This window comes from Pinus tabuliformis, chromosome 2_1, assembly GCF_031772625.1.
Source record: "Pinus tabuliformis cultivar Carrire ecotype Pingquan chromosome 2_1, CPIR1, whole genome shotgun sequence".
Lineage (NCBI taxonomy): Eukaryota > Viridiplantae > Streptophyta > Pinopsida > Pinales > Pinaceae > Pinus > Pinus tabuliformis.
In genome coordinates this window covers 37314633-37335274 of record NC_142299.1, presented here as the reverse complement: position 1 = coordinate 37335274, position 20642 = coordinate 37314633, and the positions used below count along the sequence as shown (strand labels likewise).

At 40.5% G+C, this 20642-nt stretch overlaps 1 protein-coding gene across 1 annotated transcript in view; it reads left to right on the top strand.

The window, feature by feature from the left end:
* LOC149198658 (uncharacterized) overlaps positions 1-6552 on the top strand; it is a 64251-nt gene extending 57699 nt beyond the window's left edge. The window contains exon 2 of the mRNA XM_089402101.1: positions 2785-6552. Coding sequence (XP_089258227.1) covers positions 2785-6215 — 3431 coding nt within the window. The 3' untranslated portion in view covers positions 6216-6552. The remainder of the gene's footprint in view (positions 1-2784) is intronic.
* The last annotated feature ends 14090 nt before the right edge of the window (positions 6553-20642 follow it).

Here is a 20642-nt window from a genome sequence, read left to right as displayed (position 1 = left end):
GATTTGGGATGGTGGACTGCAAGCCTGTGACAACCCCTATGGAACTTAACTTCAAGAAGTTATGTGGTAGTGCTGCCAGACCTGAACTGGGAAATGCTTCTGAGTATCGTCAACTCATAGGACCACTGATGTTCTTGGTGAACTCCCGTCTGGATATATGTTTGGCAGTTAATACGTTGAGCCAATATATGGTTGAGCCTTATCATTTACATTGGATTGGTGCCAAGAATCTTCTGAGATATCTTCGAGGCACAATCACTCATGGACTGAGATACACTGTCGGAGATGTGAGGCTGCATGGTTATTCGGATGCTGATTGGGCCGGTAGTGTGGTGGATCGCAAGAGCACTTCTGGGTGCTGTTTCTCTTTGGGTTTTGCTTCGATATCCTGGATGAGCAGGAAGCAGAAGTCGGTTGCCTTGAGCACTACTGAGGCCAAATATATAGCTGCGAGTATGGCCTCCTGTGAAGCTGTCTGGTTGAGGAAGCTCTTCAGTGCGCTGTTTGGACATGTGCTAGATACCACCGTGATCCTCTGCAACAACTTGAGTGGGATTAGATTATCAGAGAATCTCGTATTTCATGATCGCTCCAAGCACATAGATATCAGATAACACTTTATTCGGGATATGGTACAACGAGTAGCAATAAGGCTCCATCACATTGGGACCGATGAGCAGGTTGCCACATTCTGACAAAGCCCTTGGGAAAGGTCAAATTCTTGACTTTCAAAGAACGACTAGGAGTCATGGAGAGACCCTCTTGTGAGGGTCCTGTGTCATATGGACATTGAGCTCTGGAGCTCCGGGGGGCTTGGGGTACTTCTTGGAGCGATGAGCAACCATAGGGTGAGTGGTTCTCACTTCCCCTAGTGGTTTGCTGTGTACAGGGTGAGTGGTTCAACCTTCCCCCGTGATACCCCGTGGCGACATGTAGGCAGGATGAGTGGTTCATCCTTCTCCTGCTGAGACATCCTACCTATGTAGTTTGGGACTCATGGGAAATACCTCTCATTTGGCCAATGAGTAGGGAAATGAGGATAGGGACCATAGTACTACTGATGGATGCATCGTGTACTACCGTACTCCCTATGCTAGGATGATATTGATCTGGGAGAAATTGGAACTGACTTCAGATCAATAAGAGTGGTATGACACACTCTCTTTTGATTGGAACTGACTTTGGGTCAGTAAGAGTGGTATGAGACACTCTTTTATCTGGGACTGACTTCGGGTTAGTAGAGAATGGTATGATACATTCTCGATCACTTCTTCTTCTTCATAGTTCAGCAGAGCAGAGTAGTGCAGGGCAATGCATTGATGGCAGAGATAGTACCCACTGCAGATGGATTAGCAGATGGAGTTCTCCCTAGTTGAGAGGGAGTGTTAAAATTGGCAACTAGGGCCAAACTCCATATGGGTCACCTTATTTATGACAGCTGATATTTTTCTTGGATTCCTCTCTCCGAGAGGTGTAGGATTGATCTAAAGATCATCTGATTCCGACATGTAAAAATGAAGATATGAATTTATTTGTATTATTGACAAATTGTCATGGTCGGCCAGCAATCAAAACAGAGATTTTTACCCCCAGTTCATCCTCAACGTTGCATATAAAAGGAGGAGACCTCAAGGCATTATTTCATCATCTCATCTTCACTCATCTCTCTCTCCTCACTTGATTGGGTACGCAGATTAGGGCAGCTTTCTCTCACACGTGCGAAGGAAGGAGGATTTTCTGTTTAGCTGCATTGACCAGTTTGACTGAAGTTCAGAGGCTGCTGTTTTGGGCTGCGTTTGTTGACCTCCCTTTGACTGCACTTTGGGTGTGGCAGCTTCTCCTCGGCTGGCTGCAGATTTGGGCATGGAAACCGAGGTGATCTGACCTTTGGTTTGACCAGCGTTGACTGCCCTAGTTGCTGGCTGCAGTTTGAATTTCGTTGACCAGCATTTGACTGGAATTTTCTGGGCTGTTTTGGACTGTTTGGATTTGCTGTTGGAGGCTGAAGTTCTGGGCTGTTTTGGACTGTTTGGATTTGCTGTTTCCGGGCTGTTTTGGACTGCTGCTGTCATAAATGATCAGATTTGTAAATTTGTACTATCTCTCTCTGCTGAACTATTAAGAATATTAGAAGAATTGATCAAGGGTTTCCCCACATTGGGGTTTGTCCCTGGCTGGTGCCACATGTTGTGTCCTCTTGTCTTGGCATGTCTTCTACTGTTTATGTTTATGTTCTATCTGCATTTTACTATCATGCTGATGTGATTGCTAAATTGGATATTGATATTGGGCTAATAAAGAAATTGAAGTAAATTGCTCTTAAGCATAGAGCATACCAAAAAAACACAATCCCCTGAAACAATATGCAAATTCTTAGAGCAAAAGAAATCTGTGATTGCATTGAAAATTTCTGTGCTCAATTCAATAGTTAAAGCTTGATTTCGACTTCAAAGAGTGGTAGGATGGTACTCAAGTGGTTCTACATAAGAAAGCATAAACTCTATACGCCATGGTGTGGAGTAATGAACTTTTGGTGTTGCTGCCCTACAATAGAATTAAAAATTACGGAAAAGAATTCAAGATCATTTTTCAAAATGAGGAATAATTGAAGAAATGAACTTGTATACAAGATAATGAGAGACATCATATTTAGTAATTAATATATGTTCTGGAAACTGTGAATACTCAACTGAATCTCTGTTATGCATTAATCAGTTGACTTTGACTGTTTAGAATGTATCTTGTCCAAATTAATACTTACAAATCATGTTTCTTGCTATGCAGTCAAGTTTGAAGGGAAACTATGCGATGTTCACAGTGTGTACATCCGGAGTACTTCCCGAGTGTTTGAATTTTACAATAAGCCAGAGCTTTCTGTTGACAATGAATATCTCTCCACAGCCCGTGGTGAGCTTACCATGCAAAATGATGATGCTGACTCTGTCAGAGGAAGCATTAGTAAGGATGATAGTTCTTCATTCAGCGGGGATGATTCCATTCATAAGTCTCTTGAGAGTGAGCTGAGTTTACCAATTGAAAATGCAACCCAACAATTTTTGAAGGTGGAGAAATATGATATAGAGTCGACTAATGATCTGAATTCATCAGATATTCTTGATGGAGGTAAGGGCCAAACACTCCAAAGCTTGCTCCAGGAGGATAGCATTAAGGCTTCAGAGGAAAACACAAAAGCTGAGTCTCATTATAGTGATGAAGATAGCTGGATTGAAGTTAAACTTTCAGGCTCATTTGAAATGAATTCTCTGGGTGAACCTGGAGGAATAGCTCAGCTTCAATCCTTTTGCAATAAAACGATCCAGGAATCAGAAGAGTCAATAAAAAATGAAGCTACGAAAATTTCAAACCAGGATTCTCTAGACCCAGAAAAACATAAACCCTTAACTACTGAGGATGCACCTTTTGATCAGAATGTTACAAAAGAGAAATTGGCAACTTTAGGGGTATCTAATAAACATTTAGTAGAAACAAATGTGGACACAAAAGTTAGAACAGATAAGAGTTCAGTAACATTGTCCAGAAGCAATTTTGTACAGAAGAAATTTTATGAGGCAACTGTTAAGTTAGTAGATGCTAAGCCTTGTGTGTCCCTAACTATTCGACTGCTATCACTGCAAGATAAGTCTTCTGTTGAGATTGATCAAATTTGTGTTTATGGCTTACCAGCTTCAGCTATTACAGCTGGTACTGAATCTATTAATTTTAGCAGCTCTAATCTTCAGGGTAGTCCATTTGGGGGTTCTTTACTGGCAATGCTTATTCCAGGTATGATCCAGATGTCAAGGGGTGGATTGAGTCAAAGACAACATGGCTTATCTTTTAATTCCCACAATTTTGAGAGAGATATGAGCAGGCCCAAACTGGAGTCTTCCAACCCAGCATCTTCTGTATCCAGTTATCCACCATCAATGGCAGATATGGCAACTTCCATGGGAGAAAATTTATCTGCTGGCACGGTGCCAGGACAAAATGTTTCACCTGAGCCATTAATGCATCAGGAGAGACTTCCACATTCTGGGTCCAGCCCACATTCTCATCTGGATGAAGTTGGAAAAAATATTGAAACAGAAAAGAATAATTTCAAGACTACCATGCAAAGTACACCACCTTCTAGAGAAACTACAAACAATATATTTGGTAGAAAGAACAGGAAGAATGAATCAGGACGTGAAACTTCATATACAACAAAAATGACCGAGATTGCTGAAAAGTTTCCAGACAGAATGGGTGGGCTATACATGGAAGAATCTGATGAGCAATGCAGACCTGAAGAATTGCAAAATAATCAGGTAGATGAGGGCATGAGGGAGAAACCCAGTGAAGAAAAGATGTTTGAATATGTCTGCAAACGTATGGACAGATTAGAAGCTTTGTGTATGCGGATTGAGGAATATATGCACAGATCCATGAGTAACATGGAAAGGAGGATTAAACTTGTTGAGTCATATCAAATGCTGCCGAACCAATCTCTGATGACAAAAATGGAGGGTGTGACTGTTCATTCTGGCTCATGTTTGTCATCAAACTCATTTTTGAATTCTTCAGTTTCTTGCCCAGAAACGTTAAGTGACAATGATTTGAAGCACACAGTTTCTGTAAATACACCAAGTCCATCGTGTGCTGAGGTTCTTTCTTCAATTTCTATGCCAAGGGCATCTCCAATGTCATTCACTGAGTCTTCTCTTGTATGTGATGCTTCAAGCTCTTCTGTGATCTTGCCATCAGATGCCTCCTGTCTGGGTACTTCTGTAAATTTGGAGTCAGAGAATATGCATTCATTGCCTTGTCATGAAGAGCCATCAAAAGCTGGCTTTCACATATCTCCAGACACTGTCCTCAATCAGTCAGTATCCAGTAGTTTGGACCAGCATGGCTATCCAAAGGAAGAACATTTCCTAGATAAGGATTCCCAGAGTGTACAATGTTCAATAGAAGGGGTACTTTCTGGTTCAGAGGTTTCAAGCAAGTTTTATTATGAGGATTCAACTCCTCAAAATCCAGGACTATCTTTAGAGGAAGCTTTAGCATCAGCACTTTCTGCATTTTCAGCTTCTGTAGCTCCAATTCAAGTAGAAACAATGGACACCTTCACCGAAGCACCTCCAGTTTCAGTACAAAGAGAAAATACAGATGGCAAGGAAGTTTGTTATCATGACAGTCTCTCTCACTTGGAAAAAACAGGCATGAGCACAGCAACACATTTTCGCTCATCAGAAGTAGATAATACAGATCATGAGGGGTTTTGTTATCAAGATGCTGCTGTTTTTAATGCTTTTGAGGGAGTGCGATACATAAGCCAGGAGAATATGGGCTCAGTTGCATACACATCTTCCCAAGGCAGTCAAGATTCCAAGCCTATCGTATATAAAGGGAGGAATATTACAGATCCTCAGGATGGTGTTGTCATCACAACTGAACAGTCCCATAAGCTAGGTGCTGTATTGGCGATGAACCACAACAGTGAAGTCATGTCGTTGGAAAATAAAACTGAATGTGAACTACAAAATATTGAAAAAATGCCAGGGATAAATGTTTCCCACACAGTTAATGTTATCCCAAACATGAGCAGACTTGAACAAGAAACAAATATAATGCATGATTTCCAGGAGCAGCTTCGACCACTAGAAGGGTCCGAAGAGCTTGTATCTTCAAAAATGTGCTCAAAGCCCACCAAACTTATAATTGATAAGGAGCAAGATCTGGTTGCAGACAAGAGTTCTTCATTTAGTCCTTTTTCTGGAAAATGTGAAAGTGAGTTATCAGGACTTGAGGATATGCTTAATGGTGTGAAGATGGAAAGGCAAGGCGACATTGCCATTGGATCAAATAATTTCACAGAAGATCAGGACAAGCATGCTCCCATAAAATTTCAGATGGATCCATCCTCTCTATTAGATGTATCATTTACATCTTCTGATTCTATCCCAATGAATATGTCCCTGGAATCTCTTTTGTGCAGTCATACTCCTGACCAAAGTAGAGAAACTGTTTGTTTTCAGAAAAACTCTGAAACTGAAACCTACGAGCATTTTATTGAACCAAAACGTCTACATGGATTGTTCTTTGTCGAAGATGAAGACCTTGGAGATTTTATTACATCGAGTTCACCAAAACCTCTGTGCTCCGTTACTACCGGCAGTACTTCAGACCAAGGTTTGATACATGGGGTATCTCTTGGGTTTGAAAGCTTGCTGTAATTTGCCACTTACTCTATTCAGATGTTTGTTATTATTTGTTGGTTGTCCCTCTGCAGTGGAATCGCACAGATTCATGTGTTATCTTATCTAATAATGATAACGCTAATATGTTTCGATTTTCAGTTGGAGTGCAAATTGCCAAATTCAGAGTCATAGTTCTACGTTTTACTAGACTGGTATAAGATGTCAAGATATGATAGATTGTGGTGGGAATCATAAAGAGTTACTGTAAACTGATTGCAGGATGTATGTTTAAATATACGGAAGAAAGGCGTTGAGATTACAAGAAGTTACCTTAATGTATTATATTATATAATGTCATTTAAACTTTCAGATATGGTCATTGTTACTTTGTAAATACATTTTGATGTGCTAATAGAGAGTGACTACAAACAAGGCTAAATTCTGTTCTGCTGAATTTATTTAAGTGCAATTCTCATGAATTATTTTTATGCCTTGTGTTGATATGCTTGCCAGTATTAGCTTTCAGAATAAAAAAGGACTGCTGCATAATATAACTATAGCACTAGGTGGCAAAGCAAACGTTGTAAGGCAAAGGTGATCTTACTACCTTGATGTTGGTAACTGGATGTATGAACAGAAAGAATGAGATTTGACAATCGTATTATGGTTATTTTTAGCAATCAGGAAGTACTCCTCCGCAATCCTATCAGACTGTTTTGCTTTCTGAGAAGGCTTATTGTACAGTTATTTGAGATTTCAAGTTTGGAATTTTGACCGTAGAAAAGAGCAATGGACTGTTTTTCCTTAGAGGAACTGAAGATGGACTAGAGGCATAAACAAGGCGGCCCTGCCCCATTTCTGGGAGAAACAACCCAAAAATGTGACCATTCTGACCAATATTAAACACATTTCCTGTTTTGGGGGCCATTTTGGTTCCGTTGGTAGCTGTTTTTGGTCTTTGCAAGATCATAAATGTCTCGAACCCTGGACAACCTGTTTGGTGATTGGGTTTTAGTCCGAAACCCCAAATTATGTCCAACTTTCTTTTATGAATATGATGCATCTAAAATTGAAAATTTTGTAATTTTCTTGTATGATGATAGTTCAAATTAAGTTATTCATGCATATGTATTATACCTTGGGCCATTTTTTCCCCCAAGGAAAATCTTGTGGGATCCCCCTTATCTTCTCTAGAATATTTGGATGGAGGGCGGCCCAGCTGCCAGCTACATTAGCAGCTGGTAAACCTGATGGACTCAAGTTTGCTCAAACCCCAGCTGGACTAGAACCAGAGACCTCACAGCAAAGTCCACCTTGAAACAAGTCTGTTCCACCCGATTGAGCTCACCCACTGAGACTAATCCCTTCGGTAAGCTATGCCTTAGGGGGCTGAAACATTAAACGTTTCTCACCCCTGAGAAATTAGGTCCCCCATTTCTCAGTTTGATCCCTGTTGCCATTTCGTTGTACATTTCCTGTTTCTGGTAACATAGGCATGGTATTTGATTACAAACTATAGCTCCAAGATGTTAAAGTGGCATGGTGGTTTTCTCCTGTGGAAATCAACCAGCATGGTCCACAGGAAATAGTCAGGTAATCCTTTCCGTAACGATTCACCTTCACGTATGATGCTCCGGAGGGAGAGGATATTTTTTTGACATGCAGATAAAGACTTCCTATTTTCTTCTTCTTCGTCTTGGTGCTAGTGTAAGTCAAGTGTCTGGAACTTCTATTGGTCGATATAATTCTAGTCTGTAAATGCCTCAAACAGCAAAATAACTTTTATCTTTCAAGTTTTCAAGCATCAACGGTATAACCATACTCAACATTATAGATGATGCATGACGGGTTTTATGCCCTTTAGACCTTTTGAAATCAGTTGCTTGTTTATCATGTAATCACAAACTTCGTCATTTCAGACAGCTGACATTTTTTCTTTTGGATGTGTGTGTGTGTTTGGATTGGTGAGGTTTTTATGTCACTTTCTCAAATAACTGAATCAAATTTGACAATAGCTTTGGCTATCAAGGGTTGCATATATATGTGATTGTAGCTATACAAGTAATTATTTGTAGGATCTGTAGATATATAGAAAGTCAACATAGCATCTTAGTATTAGGACACTAATTTTATTTATTTCCTACCAAACTCTTCACAAAGAATTAATGATCCACTTTGTCTAGCATGCGTTAAGTGATAAAGTGTACTTTCCTAAACAAGGATTGAGAAAGAGAACGAGGAAACCAGACATCAAGTTATAAATATATATAGTTGAAAAATTGCAACTATGGCTCAAATCTTGCTAGTGTCCCATAATGGTTAGTTCTATTTTGATACCGTTTGACAGTTATGGATATGAACTTCAAGGAATCAGGTTCTGTTTGAGCACTCCAATACGTATTGGATTAGTATAAATTTTCAATTACGCTTTGATATTGGTTGAGACTTTTTTGGGGATGGGTATGTGTTTGTGGTGGTGGGTGTTTTATGTTTTTTTCTCAAATAGCTAAATTAAATTTGACAATATCTTTGGCTATCAATGGTTACAAATATATGCAATTGTAACTAAAAAAGAATTATCCGTAGGATTTGTTTATATGTTGAAAAAGCATGATAATATTAGGAGACTAATTTCATTTATTTCTTACCATACTTTTCATAAAGAATTAATTAGAATGCACTAAGTGGAAAAGTATATATTTTTAAACTAGAATTACTAGGGAATGAGGATACCAATCATTAAGTTATATAGCTGAAAAATTGTGACTACAGTAAAATCTTGCTAGAATATCTTATAATAGTTCTCTTAAATTTCCTAATTCCAGCAAATTGACAAATTACTTCATAGTAATTTTCTTGCTGAAAATTAGTTTAAATTACAACTTCCTTAATAAGGTACACTACTAGGGTTTTTAATTGGTAACAAATCAAAATTAAAACCAATTTCTACAACACATGAAATTATATGTCATTCAAAAATGCTTTCAATTAAATTTCTTCAAAGCATACAAGGGATCTCTCACTAGGAAATGGCCCACTAAGGAAAATACAAACTACAACAAAACACGGTGAATCTCTCCGGAGAAACCCCTACTATAGCTGCCAATATGGCTTGCATGGGCTGCCTGTGACTTTTCCCATCTTCTCGTGACCTGTATGATCTTGCCCACACTCTGTGTAGTTGATTAGAAACCCCTACTGTAGCTGATAGTATGGCTTGCATGGGCCGCTTGTGACTTTTCTAGTCTTCTCGTGACCTGTATAACCTTTCCCACACTTTGTATAGTTGCCTGCGGTTTGTACGACCCTGTTTGCGACATGCATGGTTGCTTGCGCCCTGTACAAAATTGCCTGCAGCGTGTACAACTTCCAGTGACCTATATAACTTTGTTGCGTCACTGTTGTGATGGATTTACGATTTGTACGGTTGTACTCAACCCACAAATTTATTGGCTGGCTGCCTTGGTTTTTTCTCCTTTTGTTGCTATCTGCTTGTAATTTTTTCCTTGAGATTAAATTCTTATGGGTGAAAGTCCTTTAGCACTCCCTCTTGAACATTAGAGCAAAGATCTTTTATCACTCCCTTTTCTAAATGTTTCGTTCTTTCCCCTTCATTTACCCTTTCTTTTATAATTTTTAGTTATGACCAAATCAATTAACCCGAATATCCAAAGTGATTGATGGTTTAGATTAGATCTCACCTCTCCTAAGACCAATGGTCAAAATTCATCTAATTCACTAATATTAAAAACCTTTACATTTTATTTTAGATTAAACTCTCCCAAAAAAAGTATTTCACTTTAATTAATTGCTTTAATTTAAGTGAATTTGCTGAAGGTTGAAAGCTTTGGATGACTTCCACATCTCTTGACACTTAGAACCATTAGGAAATTCTTGTTTGATGCTTCAAATGTCAACACTCCCTCTTAGTGAGGAAGGGACTTCTTGAACAACCACTTGGAATTATCTTTCTCATCAGTCTAGGCACAATATTTTGCTCATCATCATCCACCATGGCATTCTCCAAGCATGCTAGTCCATTGCTTTTTCAATGATGCTATTCATTAGCAACATATAGTTGGAAATTTCTTCAAAGGTTTGTTCTCTCTAAATGTGCTCCTAGGAGCCTCAACATGCCCTTAAACATCCTTTAATGTTTGTGTAAACCACCTGGGTCTTTTGACAGAGCTAGGAGGAGCTTTTGGCTCCTCCCCTCCTAAAGTCTAACTCCTTGAACTAGAAGCTTTTTAACGTTGTTCATCCTTCAGAGCCTCCTGCCCCTTGTCCTTTGTCATAGGTAGGTAGTGGGTCATGTGGCTTCCTAGATGCCATGCTCTCCTCAAACTTCACATCTCTGCTCACAACTGTCTTTCACTGTGTTGGAATGAAGATCTTGTTAATTTTTCTTTGCTTTGATAATTGCATTTCTTCATTAACTCATTAAATTCACCCCATAACATCATAACATTATTCAAATTTACATAATTATTCAACAACATGTGCAACTATGTAGAAAGAACAATATCATCATCATCAATGCAGCGAACATAAAGGAACAATAGAAGAAAAACATTCACACATAGAGACTCTAGGATTGGTCAGGGACTAGGGAAAAACCCACTATGGGGAAAACCCTTTCAAATTCTTCTTCTTATTAGATTGTCATTGAATGATTTAGCAAAATAGAGTACAATGATCCATATCTTCATCCATACAACTAACCAGCAAAAATGAACCCAACAATGCTCATACTCAAAACCTTGATTTAGAAGCCTGTAATGCACTGTCGCTGTCTGCGGTCAACTACTGAACACTGCAGTCAATGAGCGCAAACTTTAGACAACTGAAATTTCAACCTTTAGATCCCAGTCGCATGGAGGAGGATTCATGCGTGCAACTAAGAGGTTCCTGTCGCTCCCTTTAGCCTGTAATCCAATGACTGCAACCAAAAGTAGCATTTGTTAAGCCAACAACTGTAATCTAGAACCGTAGTTTCCAATCATATGGAGGACATGTTGTGCGTGTGAATGAAAGGCTTCAGTCACACAGATGAGCCTGCCAGTGAGCAACTGCAGTTGAGATCCTTATGTGTCATGCCTGCCACTGAGGCCCAAAACCCTAAAACAAAAATGTGAGCTTCAAACCTTGCAATTTCTCCTTCGTGCGAACCAATTCTCTGTGGATGAGCCTCAGACCCGTGTGAGCCAAAACAAAGAAGAGAATAGAAGAATGCTCCATGTTGATGTCCAAATGAGTTGGAGGTCACTTGTATTTATAGCCTTCCAAGAGTGTCCAATTTGCTTTAGGGCCGACCTGATCAAATATGCATGTGGCCTTATAATTCAAAAATATACTTCCCTTATTCAAATTTGATGATCTTTAGGTCGATTTTGGTCCTCTCGAAAAAAGGAATTCAATGCAATCATTATCTCCATCAAATGAACTATCCAAAGTGGAAGTTGGCCCTAGTTGCAAATTTTAACACTCCCTCTCTACTAGGGAGAATTCCACATGTCAATATCTGACCATCGATCATCATGTCATCCTGTCATCATATCATATCCAATCTCAAGTATCTCATCATAATGTATTATCACTGTTCATCTTAATTCATCTATTGCTTATTCTTGCTTACCTCTTGATTGTCCTTGCACATATGCTAAACATTCTCGAATCTAAAAGAAGAAGAATTTGACATCAAAGGGGAGCCTAAGCTACCACCCTTTATTTATTGGGGAGCCATTGCTACCACTCGGAATCACTGCCAGCAGGGAGCCCAAGGCTACCACTTGGGAAGCATTAGCAGGGAGCCAAATCTATGTCCCGCATCAACATCAGAGAGCACATCTCAAAATCACATTGGGGAGTACATCTCAACCCGAAATCTCACGAGGGAGCTAAACATCTACAACCCCATATCGAGCAACAGGTGATATAGAGGAGCACATCTTAACCCATCCTATTGCCTGCCAATCTTCCTAGCATTGACCCTCAAGAGTTATGTGGTAGAACACCTGCATCATAATCCGAGCTCGGGCTAGATACCCGACTTACCAAAAGGTAAAGATCACATGCCCCAAGCCTCCTCAACCCGTTGGCTAGACGGGGAGGGACAATCCCAACAAGCCTGACTTGTGGGTATGATGCCAACTGGGGTATACTCTACAAAGACCAAGATAGGGGAGAAACATCTATAACCTTATAGGTAACAGATAGGGGTGATACCGTATTGTCTAGAGATCTCTCAACCCCAGGAGCCCTCCATCTCAATTCTACACCCCGGGAGCTCAAACAAGGGGGAAGAGCTGGCTCAATGTCTCTATAGATCATAAACATATCATCGTGCTCATATATGGTAATCATCATGTCTCAATAGTAGCAGTCTCCCGTTCATATAGGACATCAAATCAAATAAACAAAAATATACATATCACAAAAAAATATACCATAGTCATCCTCCCTCTCACGGGGGTAGCAACCACAAGTCTAAGCTTGTCTCGTACAACAACACCAACTAAATATATCTTCCAATAAGATCACACTCATTATTATCACAATGTATCCTTGTCATATCCAAAACCTTTTCAAACGAATTTCCAAAGAACTTCTTCATCTTGCCTCACAGCTAGCCATGCTAGCAACATCATACTCAACCTCGATCGTGCTTAAAGCTACAAACCTCTCATCCAAAATATCATGGAAGATCTCATACTAAGGAAACAACCAAATGTGCTCGCCAATAATGATCCCAAACATCATCAATACATCCATGTAGTCACATATCATAAGAAGAATGTCTCAGCTAAAAAATAGACCATCCCATGCAAATATATCGAAGGGTGCCCAATGACAACTCAATGTGTATGAAGCGGATCAATCATGAATTGACTTAGGTTCTATGCACTACATATATATATATATATATATATATATATATATATATATATATATATATAGACGGGTGTTCAAATGGAACATCAATGCTTCAATCAACTATACGTTTTCGAGTCAAGTTCAACAATATCTCTTCACAACTTCTTGAAATTCAATCGAAGTGTCCAAGGATTTACATTTCCTTTTTTCAAAAAACTCTTCAATAACCTCACAATATAGGTTTTCTTTTCCCAACATCAGAAATCGATTCATCATGCCATGATTCATTATTTTGAACTTCAGAAGCCAACTCCATCTTACTTTGATCATCAGAGGCTCATTACCTGTCAAGAGTAGACCATCAGTATATAAAACCCAAAATCAAAGTCATACCTTGGACCCCTTTTGAAGTAGAGGTTTGGATGGGCACATCTTGGCTTCATTAGATCACTGTCAATACAGGCATAGTAGGCTCAAGGAATTTGTTTCATACAATGCTTTCTGCAAACATAACACTTGACCAAACCAATATGCTCAACCTTACATAAATCAATATTGTGCAATCAAATCAACTAAGCCAGCTTCTCAAAGCCTTAGATGCCAAATCAAAACTAATACCAAAATCCTTAATATCACTATATCAAATTCTTTGGACCAGGTGATAGGTAGAGCTCACATCCAAATAACAAGTTATGATTTCATCTATTGTTAGGCCAACACATTATCATTAAGTAATATCAAACCAAACTTCATCAAGTCATCCTCATGATCATAATATAAATCATAGATGCATACATCAAGGATAAGTCATGTAGGTTCCATCCATTTATTGTGAGATTACTTCATACTGAATTGCAACTGTTTATACTTAAACCAATATGTCAAAGCTAATTATGTCAACATCGAATATCTATTGAGTATCAATATAAGTCACTGAAAGTCACTATGCCCATATAGCATTGCTACAAAGGCAAATAATTAGTTGACAAATCAAATCATTAGAAATCAGGTCAAAACCCAAAATTTGCTATCACAGTGAGATTTATAACTCAAAACATATCTCAACATCAAGTCAAAGTTCTAAATTATTGTCAAGCATCATGTCAAAACTCCAAACACTGCTTATATATATATCAATCAATCAAATCTAGTTAAACCTTTGCAATTGTTATTAAATACTGTCATACACACGCCTCAATGGTTAAATCATAATGATACATTGATATGCATATCCCGGTCACCTGCAAACGTAAGTTTAGTCAACACATTCACATTCTCTATAGTAAGTCAAATATTCAAACTTCCTTGCTCATAGAACTTTCTGTTGTTTGCTCCATGTTTGTAGGACTGCCATCCTTCAGGTGAACTTCTGATTTCATACACAACGCCATTTTTGTGTCCTACATGCATAACCGCACGCATAGGTCTTCTTCCATGTAGTTGAAAGGCTACCGTCGCACCCTTAGGCTTGCTTCCATGCAATGGAGGCTTAGAGTAAGAAAACCTCTTTCTTCTTAGACCAGAGCTTGGCTGCAGACCAACAATATCAGATATTTGTCTATTCATGTCTATAAATCTTACTTCAACAATAAATAATCTTCTATATAATGCAAATGAAAATAGGTGTAGGGATCTTATGAAGAGATTCTCCCTTTGAATGAGCAACCCATCTAGCCATTATTATTCAATTCATAAACCTCTCTATCATAATACTATCATGCATCAACAAAATTATTAGATCATGGAACCAAACTATATCAAGTTCTAAAACATATATCCATCATGGTCATGACATGTCAACATCAACTACTTTATCATCATATATGAACATGACATCAAATTTTCATCAAGGGAAAGAGTCATATGATTAGGGCAGGTGAGAGGTGTAACCTCATATTTCAAAGATCATGAACACAATATTACTTTCATCAAGTTAGGTCATTCAATTTTACCATATGTCATAATTACTAAGCTCATCAAAACCTAACCACGACCAACAATAAATATCAATAATCTCATTATTACACTTCTATATCATGGTTACCATACAAACATTATCAGTAGTATCAAGTTACCATCTATTAGAATCAAGGTGCTAGCCTTCTTAATGGGATCAAGATATCCATAATGATAGATGTTAGCCAAACATCAAGTATATCAATCAATATTTCTAAGTAGCTTCATAGATTTAAGAAATTCATCATGTCTAAGAAGAAAGATACTTGTTCAATACCAAGTGCACCATTTCATGAATCTAAATCACTTTCATATGCATGCATGAGTCATTTGTGAAGATGACATTCTCATCATACTTGAGGGCTTACCTTGCAATCAATATTGCAGCTGAAACACAATAATGAAACAATATACCATGTGTACCTTATAGTATTCAAATTCCCGTGCACCTTCCTATTTGAGATAGGCAGCTGCAACATTTTGTCAACTTTTCATCAGGTGCCTCTTTCCTTTTCCAACACTAGCTTTTGTCTTTCTGCATTAGCCATATTCCTCAAGAAGGATCCACTTATCACATCTCATCAAGAAGTTAGAGGTATCCAAATACTCGCATATACATGCAGGAAGTATAAGTAACAATGAAAACAATAATTAGATTAGTAAGTCTAAGCAAAAGTAAAGACATAAAGGAGCACCATAAATCGAAAAATACTTATCTTTAATGAGAGGTGATCATCTCCCTCTTGAACCAGCCTTCAAGAGCCATCACTGATCCGGACTTAAACAGGAACGCAATAAATTACAGAGATAACCATAAACACATATATGTAGCGGAAATAATACTTCATTTAATTAATGTAAAATATTGAAATATGCTTACAAACAATGATGGAAATAAACCAGCTAGGGCGATGGTAGCTTATCTCTGAGAAGAGATGTGTGGTGGCTACATGCCTCTGAACTGTGTTACAATGAGGCTCGAAGGCCTATTTATTATTGAGAAACATTGGAAAACCCTTAACATTCCAAAACCTAACCCTAAAAGATGAAACCCCAAATTGTGGGCCTCGTTTGGGTAAATTGGTACATCAACTTCCTGGAGTCGTAACTTTGGCATATGATCTCCGTTTGACGCGTACAATAGCTCATTAGAAATATCTATCCGAGCACTACCACTTTGGGAAGGGAAACATCGGTCCATGGACCCATGTTGCCCCTAGATTTCCCAAAAAATGTCATTTAGGGCCTCAAAACGGCTCCGGAAGTTCAGGACTTGAAAAACTGCTACAAATAGTAAGTTGTGCTACAATTAAGGAAACTGAAAATGCTGAGAGAAACAATGGTGGGGGTCCAGGTGGACTTGGCAGGTGGCCACCAATATCCACCTAGATCATTCCTCCCCCCTAGGAAGCAATGGTCCCCATTGCATTGAGTTTCTCCATGAGATGAGGAAACTTTTGCTGAACTTGGTCCTTGGTGAGCCACTTGCCCTGGTGAAGGAGTTGGCCCGCTTTAACAACTCTATACAATTGGATATTCTATTGACGAGTGTTCTTGATCTGTGTGTCCATGATCCGATCAGTTGCAGCTTGTTCCATGCAATCTAGATTTAATTCTGTGGGTGTGAGCTGTTCTGCAATGTCAGATGTGTCTAGCAATGGTGGAAAGTATGGCCGAAGGCGGTCCACATTGAAAACTGGGTGCAGGCCAAGGAATGGAGGAATGCTGAGCTCAAATGCATTGTCTCCCACAACCTTAGTAATGGTGTAAGGACCATAGCGGATTGGTCTCAGTTTCCGATAGGCTCCAGTAAGGCGTTCCTTTTGCAAATGCAACCAGACTTTGTCGCCCACCTGAAACTTGTGTGGCACTCGATGTTGATCATGTCGCTGCTTGTACTTGGAATTTGATTTCTCTAGAATGTCATCGACTTGCTCGCGAATATGTTGGATGTGCTCAATGAAGTTGGTTGCCTTGTCTGTTTCAGACTAGACATGAGCCGAATCTGTGTGAGTAGTTGCAAGTGGCATGGCCACATCAATGGGGCATAGTGGCTGGAATCCCAAGCCCACCTGAAAAGGGCTGTGGCCAGTCGAGCTGTGAAGAGCTCGGTTGTAGTTGTGCTGAACATAGGGGAGGCTCTTGTCCCATGTGCGTGGATGCTTTGAGTTGTACATGTGCAAAATGTGTACAATCATCCTATTGACAACCTCTGTCTGGCCATCAGTTTGAGGATGGAAGGCTGTGGACTTAGTGAGTTTGGTGTCCAACATTGACCAGAGACTGGACCAAAATGTACTGAGGAACTGACTGTCCCGATCTGAGATGATAGACTGTGGGATCCCAAAGTGCACCCACACTCGTTCAAAGAAGAGTTTAGCAGTGGCCTCTCCTGTAATATTCTTCTTGCAGGCCGCCATAATGGCCATCTTCGAGAACTTGTTGACGACCACAAAAACACAGTAATTTCCATGCTTAGTGGAAGGAAGGCCTGACATGTAATCCATGGAGATGGATTCCCAAGGTCGACTAGGGGTAGGCAGCGGGGTATAAAGGCCTTGCTTCTTGATCGTCGGTTTGGAAATGGCACAGGCAGTACATGATCTGATGTACTTCCCGACATCTTGTCGAAGATTCGGCCAATAGAAATACTTATGCAGTACTGCCACCGTTTTCTCGACCCTGAAATGCCCAACAGCCTGACTGTAGTGTGCTTCCCAAATCATCTTGGCACGCTCGCTTGAAGGAACACAAAGGTGACCCAGGTGGCATAACAGGGCATCCTGGAGGTGAAAATCTGGAACATGCCGACCCTCCAAGAGTGTCTGGTACGTGTGGTTGAATTCTAGGTCGCTTTTGTAGAGAAGTGGCCAATCAGAAGTCTTGTGCCCACAAGAGTTGAGCACGGTGGTTAACGCCATGATTGGTGGTCGATTGAGGCAATCTGCAACATTATTGGTGCTGCCCTTCTTATACTTGATATTCAAATGGAACTGTTGCAGGTATGTAGACCACTTCTGATGGTGATCATTCTGCAATTTCCCTTGGGTCTGTATGAACTACAGGGGTCGGTGGTCTGTGTGGATGACCGTTTCCTTCCCCAAAATGTAATGCTTCCATTGTCGGCAGGCCTGCATAATGGAATACATCTCTTTATCATAAGTGGGATACTTCCGGACTGTGTCTGAAAGTGTTTCACTGTGATATGCCACTGGATGCCTGTGTTGAGTAAGGACTGCCCCAATAGCATAGTCAGAGGCATCTGTCTCGACCTCAAATGGTCGTTGTAAATCTGGTAACGCGAGCACTGGTGCTGTGTAGAGGCGATCTTTCAACTCTATGAATGCCTTCTGTTGAGATTCAGGCCTAAAGAATTTTGCCTTCGCTCCTCCCTTGGTGACTTGACTCAAGGCCAAGTGATAGGAGAAAACCCCAACATGAACCTGCGGTAGAAGTTGGAAAGACCTAGAAAGCTGCGGAGCTCTGTTAGAGTGGTTGGAGATGGCCAATCCCGAATGACTTGGATCTTGGCTGGATCCACATGCACCCCATGCTCATCAATAATGTATCCCAGATAATGAACCTGGGTCATGCCAAAATTGCATTTCTCCAAATTGGCACATAGCTTGTGTTGCCGCAGTGTTTGGAGAACTTGTCTGATGTGTTGGAGGTGCTCTTCCCAAATTTGGCTGAAGATCAGAAGGTCATCCAAGTATACCACTACAAATGAGTTGGTGAATGGATGCAAGATGTCATCCATTAGCCTCATGAAGGTTGCAGGAGCATTCGTCAATCTGAAAGGCATAACTAACCATTCGAAAAGGCCCTCCTTGGCTTTGAAAGCAATCTTCCACACATCAGAGGGTTCGATTGGTACCTGGTGATATCCTGACTTCAGGTCGATCTTGCTGAAATATTTTGCCCCCTTTAGTTGGTCTAGGAGGTCATCAATCCGCGAGATCGGGCACCTATTACGGACAGTGATCTTGTTCAGCGCCTGATAGTCAATACAGAGTCTCCAAGTCCCATCCTTCTTCTGTAACAACACGATCGGGCTCCCACAAGGCGATGAACTTGGATGGATGTGACCTTTCTGCAGCAACTTTTGAATCTGCCTTTTGATTTCATCATTCTCCAGAACGAAGCACCGATAAATTGGTCCATTGGGTAGCAGTGCACCTGGGGTCAGATCGATGGAGTGCTTGACTTGACAGTGCAGTGGAACCCCTACGGGGGAGGTGAAGATGTCCTCATACTCCTCCACGACCTTGTCCATCTGTAGTTGTCGTGCGGAGGGGTCCTGTCTGGAGGCCGTGGCCACCGTCTTCTTCTTTCCTTGAGGGCGTATCATCAGGAAAACAAATTTCCCAGTTTTGGAAATGAGCTTACTGCATTGTTTTGTAGTAATCAAAGAGATGGCGGTAGGTGGTGCTACCTCTGGTATCCTGTACAACTTATTTCCCAATGTAATAATAACAGCATGGGGCCTTGATTCATACACAACATGTCGCTTCCACAAGTATGGTTGTCCTAATAATACATCACAAACTTCAAGGGGAGCAATGTCACACAATACCTCATCCGCGAAGGGCTTGATGTTGTATGGAAGGCGACACTGCTGGCTCACACGAAGATCCCGTCCTTGGTGAAGCCACTCGATGGTGTACGGTTGTGGATGTGCTGTGGTCGGTAAGCTCAACCACTTCACGACCTCTGCCGAAATGAGGTTCTTTTGGCTTCTGCTATCGACAATGAACTGTAGCGGGGAGCCCTTTACCCACATCTGGGAGTGGAAGAGACGCTCCTCCTCCTCTGGATCTTCGGGTTCATTTTTCCGGATCTTGGTGGTAGCAACAATGGCGTTGGGATCCGCATCAATGATCTGCTTCCCTTTGTCATTCCCCTTGTCGGGTTCTGACTCAGAGTCGGAACATGCATCTGATTCTGAAACCTTTAACTCAGCCACCAGTGACTGCATGGCCCGACACTCACTTGTGTTGTGAGTGGAGCTCTTATGGAACTCACACCATTTTCCCGTGTCCTTTTTCAGATTCGTGGCACTGTTCTTTGCTTGTAGATTTGGCGGGTTGTCTTGCGCTGCCCCACCTTGGCTTTGTCCTTTGTTATGTGGTTTAGGGGCACCTTTTCCTTGCTTCGGATTCGCGGATCCAAAGTCTCACTTCTTTTGTTTAAACTTCTGCTCGACCTTGACAACATATCGATATGCTGTGCTGAGCGAGGAGATATTCAGGAATTCTATTTCTTCCTGGATGTACTTGTGCAGGCAGCCGCGATATTTGAGTATCAAATGCTGTTTCGAATCCTTGATACCTAAGTTTGTGCGAAGGGTATGGAAAATATTTGTGAACTTCGGCACGTCTTGGTCCCTTCCCTGTCGCAGCGTGGTCCACTTTATGTATTCATCCTCATAGCTTCTGACAGGGTAGTACTGCTCCTTGATGGCATCCCAGAATGAATTCCAGGTGGGTGCGGCTAAAAATAATGAGCCGGAATTTTCATCCTTCTACTCGCAGTAGGTTTCCCACCAGTCCTTGACGTGGGGGGCTGCTTTGAGAAGAGCGAAAACAATCTTTTCCCAACTCGAAAATTCATGAACAGAAAAATAAATGTTAT